This window comes from Nematolebias whitei, unplaced genomic scaffold, assembly GCF_014905685.2.
Source record: "Nematolebias whitei isolate Nwh7 unplaced genomic scaffold, NemWhi1 Nwh_scaf_3372, whole genome shotgun sequence".
Lineage (NCBI taxonomy): Eukaryota > Metazoa > Chordata > Actinopteri > Cyprinodontiformes > Rivulidae > Nematolebias > Nematolebias whitei.
This window is the reverse complement of record NW_023621917.1, coordinates 1-5,095: the sequence shown is the minus strand read 5'-3', so window position 1 is coordinate 5,095 and position 5,095 is coordinate 1. Positions and strand designations below refer to the sequence as shown.

The 5,095-nt window shown below is 40.5% G+C and overlaps 1 protein-coding gene across 1 annotated transcript; it reads left to right on the top strand.

Moving 5' to 3' along the window:
* Window positions 1-993: 993 nt before the first annotated feature.
* Window positions 994-1,687, top strand: LOC119429591 (carbohydrate sulfotransferase 11-like; the record flags this gene model as incomplete). Its single annotated transcript, XM_037697192.1, has 1 exon — window positions 994-1,687. A coding segment is annotated over one exon (693 nt), but the record flags the coding sequence as incomplete, so codon positions are not given.
* Window positions 1,688-5,095: the final 3,408 nt, after the last annotated feature.

The following is a 5,095-nucleotide window of genomic DNA, read 5'->3' as shown; positions in this document are numbered from 1 at the left end:
CAACACTTACTTTAACTCTCTAAAGCTGACCAACACTTACTTTAACTCTCTAAAGCTGACCAACACTTACTTTAACTTTCAACAGAACACAGTGTTTTGTGCGTCCAAATACGGCAAGCCGACCGTAGTTAGCTTGTAGCTTTGCTACTTAGCTCTCAAAGAAAACAGACTTTAACACCGTTTACAGTTTTCAACTCAAAAAAATAGTTAAATCTGACAAGTCTGATTTGACATCAGACACAGCATTACTGCAGTAAGCCGGTAGAAGACAGATCTATCATAGACTAAATGTCTATCGTTTTTACCGTGTACCGCATATATCGTGCATTCCTAGTGTCAAGGCCAGTGGGAGTCCATTGAAAAACATTGTTAGCATGTAGAACGTGAATGCATGGTACTCAGAATATAACGGTCTCTGATTTACTGCATTACTTGCGATACTTGTATTGTGTTCATGATACAGCAAGTTTTTATACAACAAACTTCCTGGTCGACTCGGTGGGTGAACTGAGTAATTTAGTGGTTTTATCTGTTTGAGCTGCATTATTAAAGGTACTGTCACGTACACAGTGATAACATAAGATTGGTAAAACCTTAAATAAATGATTGTTTAAGGGGACTTTAAATTGTGCTTACAGACGCAGCAAATGTGCAAAAAATGCAAGTCAGCCCATTTGTGACCAACATGGAGACTGAATGTTCTTGTTAAGGCTGGCTTGTAAATGCATCTTAATGTATGTGTGTTTTCTTGCTGTGCTCAGTGCATTAAAATACTGCAGACAGTTAATCTGCAGTAGACCCAAGTGAGGCTGAACCAAGCACATTTGGCTATCTTCTCGAGTCTCTGTTAAATGATCCATTTGATTGTGTTCCTAACTTTATTAAACTCCCATAAAACAGCCTCCTTACAGAACCTGCCCAACTAAAGATGGTAAATACTTTTCAAAATGTGTCCTTTCCTCTGGATTGTTGGTTTAACATTTGTCTCTATTTTGGATCTTCCAGGTCGCCTGCACCAATTGGAAGCGTGTGTTCATGGTTCTGACCAGTGACGGCCGCTACACTGACCCACTTGCCATCCCTGCCAATGAGGCTCATGTTGCAGGTAACCTCCGCACGCTCTCTGAGTTCTCAGTGGCGGAGATAAACCATCGTCTTCGCAGCTACCTCAAGTTCGTCTTTGTGCGTGAGCCCTTTGAACGCCTCGTGTCGGCCTACAGGAATAAATTCACACGAAGCTACAACACGGCCTTCCATAAACGCTACGGAACAAAGATCATCCGCCGGTACCGGACTGACCCCGAGCCCGAAGCCCTCGAGAAAGGAAACGACGTCACTTTCCGCGAGTTTGTTCAGTATCTCGTAGACCCTCGGACACAACGGGAAGAACCTTTCAATGAGCACTGGGAGCGGGTGCACTCCCTGTGCCATCCCTGTCTGATCCACTATGATGTGGTGGGGAAGTACGAAACTCTGGAACCAGATGCTCAGTCTGTCCTCAGATTAGCCAGCGTGGAAGGAACAGTTCAATTTCCAACATCTGGCAAAAGCACCAGGACTGATGGTGACATGGCAGCACGCTTCTTCAAGCACATCAGTCCTTTCTATCAGAAGAAACTGTTTAACTTGTATCGCATGGACTTCATGCTCTTCAATTACTCCACACCGGAGTATCTCAGGAGTTGATGACCCCAGACCAGAGGACTAAAACTTTCTTTTAGACTTTTGAGCAATCATACATTTGCACTTTTTTTTTTTTTTTTTCCCATTCAAATATTTCTACAGTTCCAAAAAAAAACAACCCATCCGGTTGTGGAGAGTGGCTTTGTTTTCTGGTTTCAGTGATGGAAATGAAAAAAGTCTGCCCGAGGAAAAAAGACAGAGCATGTGATTCTATCCACCAAACATCTGTCACACGGGTTTACTTTTATTTGTATTTTCTAGAAACTGAAGCAACCTTTTTGAAACACCCCTTCTGTATTTATTTTGATTTCTATCGGAGATAATGCTTTGTACAACTGAGCAGATTGTGCTTTTTGTTGAACAACTGAAAAAGCTGGTGAAAAGTGCCTCCTAATGCGTTTCGTTTTCATAAGAATTAATGAGCCATGAATGAAAGTCAGTCTTCAGAGGAGCAGGTTCTCTTCTCGCAGATGGTTGTGCTGACTGTGAAACTGAACACACAAGATTGTTTCAGAAACTTTTATTTATGTCTTGTCAGCACAAAAAGTATTTATTGCTACACAAAGTGAGGTTGTTAGCTTGTAAATAAGTGAACATAATTTATATCAAAGGAAAGAAGGCTGTTCCCTTTTTAGAATGCTTATAAAATCTTGTGGAAAGTTACTTGCTGTCTTGAGTTTTTCCACATAAAATTGATGTCAACTTGCCCAGTTTGAACTGATCTCACTCTACTGTTCAACAAGCATCTCAACCAGGACTCATCCTGCTGTCAAACTATCTGAAAGTCTCTAACTCACAACGTCGACTTCATTTGAGAGAGCGCTGGTAGCCATCCTACATCTATCACCGTCTCTGTATTTAGCCCCGGGCATGAGGGCTGAACAAACAACCACATAGCTGTGGTCATAGCTGGGTCCAGCCCGGCACCACCCGATTCAGAGCGGTCCTTGTTGCTGTGAAAACTGGCACACGAAGAGTTAATCCACCTACAGTCATTTGCACTGCAGGGCCTTGTTCAGCAAACGTGTTGGAATTTATGGAGGAAAAATCTGAGCTTATTATAGGAAAAGGCTTATTAATGGCTTTTTCTATCTTCTGTTTGAAGGAAAAATCCACAGATTTGACACATCTGTCGTGAGTTTCACTGCATTTGTTAAAAAAAATGTTTAAGAGTCGAGTAATTACTGTACTGGCTACTGCTGTAACTTAAATGAAACGTTCAACCTGTCTGTGGTCGGTGCTTTATTGTCGGTAGTTTAGCTGCTGGGCTTTGACAAGGAAACGATGTATGGCATCATGACGATGATATTTCAGATACTTCACCTTATTTTTTGTATTTTTGTTGCGCTGCAAAACGAAAGGAAGTGGGAAATAAAAATGACTTGATATAGAGCGAGCTCTCTAGTAAAACTATTGTCTGCACCTAAAAATGGTTCAGAACAGGAGTTACCTTCGTTAACTCAAATGTAATTATGCACCTAAAGGTCAAATTGCTGTAATTTGTGGGGTGTTGCGACATCTAGCAGCACCTCACCCGTACCACCCATCCAGCTGTGGACAAGATGTTGCTGCAGGCACAAAAAACAAAAACGCCCAAAGCTCCTGTTTAATTGCTTCCTTCTAGGCTCGTTTAGCTCCACGGTGCTAAAAGCAGGCAGATGGAAACGTGTTCGGTGCTTGGATTTAAACTGTTTGTCTCAAAGTAGGAATGTTGCGACACGTGAAATAAAAAGTTACAATATGTTGTATTTCTGCCATGAAGTGTCCCACGACAAAAACACCATGTTGCTGTAGTGCAGACAAGTTGTATGAAAAATATTTATTTTTTCAAGCCAGTTTACTAATAATAGTTTTATGTGTGCTAGAGAACAGAAAAAAGAAAAGTGGCTTGTGACAGTAACAGAAAGAAGAAAGTTCCTGGAGAAACTTTGATGGGGGCTGCCACGTGGCAGCCATCTTTAATTTTTGATTTGACAGTGCTATGTGTTGGGCTTTGCTCGCAGCTACCATCATAACAAATTTCAGATCAATATGGCAAAAAAAAAAAAAAATCAATGAGTTAAAGCCATTTTTTTCTTTTAAGCTATGGTGGCCATCTTGGATTTTTTATTTGGATTTATTGAGTACATGATGGGAAACGTTCTCAGCTAAAACCACCACATTTCAGCTCTGTATGTAGAAATATCTGAGTTAAAGCCATTTAAATATAGCTTTGGTGGCCATCTTTGAATTTTTTATTTGAATTCAGTATTTATTGGGCATCGCTCTCCGCTAACGCCACACCGAGTTTCAGCTAAGTAGCTGAGTTATCTTTTTTTTTTTTTTCCCATTTAGCTACGGCGACCATCTTGGATTTTTAATTTGCATTAGGAATATATAACGACTCGCTCTCAGCTACGACCATACCCAATTACAGCTTAATATCTCAAAGAATGACTGAGTTAGTCAATTTAGAGTTTTCTGAGATTGCTGTGGCAGCCATCTTGAACCAAAATGGCTCCAAATGCTAATCAGTGTTTTATTCAGACTTCTTCCCTCTAGGTCATGTGACCTCACTGTGGCAGTTAGAAGCTAGTTCTGTCAGTGATTTTCAACGAGAAAAACGGCGTGTTTGTTTACAAATGACATCGCCATGGTAACTTGAAACACCAATAAAAGGAACCGCACACATCACGGCGCTGAGCCGGTCGTTTTGATGTAAAATTTGTGAGGGGTGCGCGTTGTGGTTCAGACCGCATTAACGTTGAAGGAAGAGCAAGAGCCTTTCCAGGCGGATAATAACTGGTGCTGCCTTCAGGCACCCAGTTACACTGTGCATGTCACTATCACAAGTAATGTTCCTCGAGACCAACATTAAAAAAGGGCAAATGAAAATGTCAACTTTTACATTATACAAAGTAACCAAAACACTCAACAATCAATACTTACCTGCACTTAAAGCATATTTTGCTCCATTGCTGCCTTACCTAAAGGAATTTAATTTTAGTCTCGTGAACATTGTGACAGGATCTTCCTAATACGAAGTTAAGACAATAAACGTTATTCTTGAATAGAGCCCGTTGTTTTTAAAGCTGTTCTTTTTTTTGTTTCCTGTCATAATTACATCTCTGATTATTGAAGTGAAATATCCTGATGCATGCTCAATAATACAGGTAGAAAAATCCAAAAAAGTTCAATCTGGTCCTCTGGACATTTAAAAAAAAAAAAAAGCAAAAAAATATAGAAACATTTCGTCTCTCATCCAAGAGACTTCCTCAGTCTGAGGTGCTGTTTTCAGCTCAGTCTCTTAAATAGCACCTTCTCAGAGTGGATCAACCAGTTTTGCTGCTGACAACCAAAACCAGCTGATCACATGCTCAAGAAGGACCATCAGCCTAACAATGGATCATTAGCACACTGATGGCTGTTTACT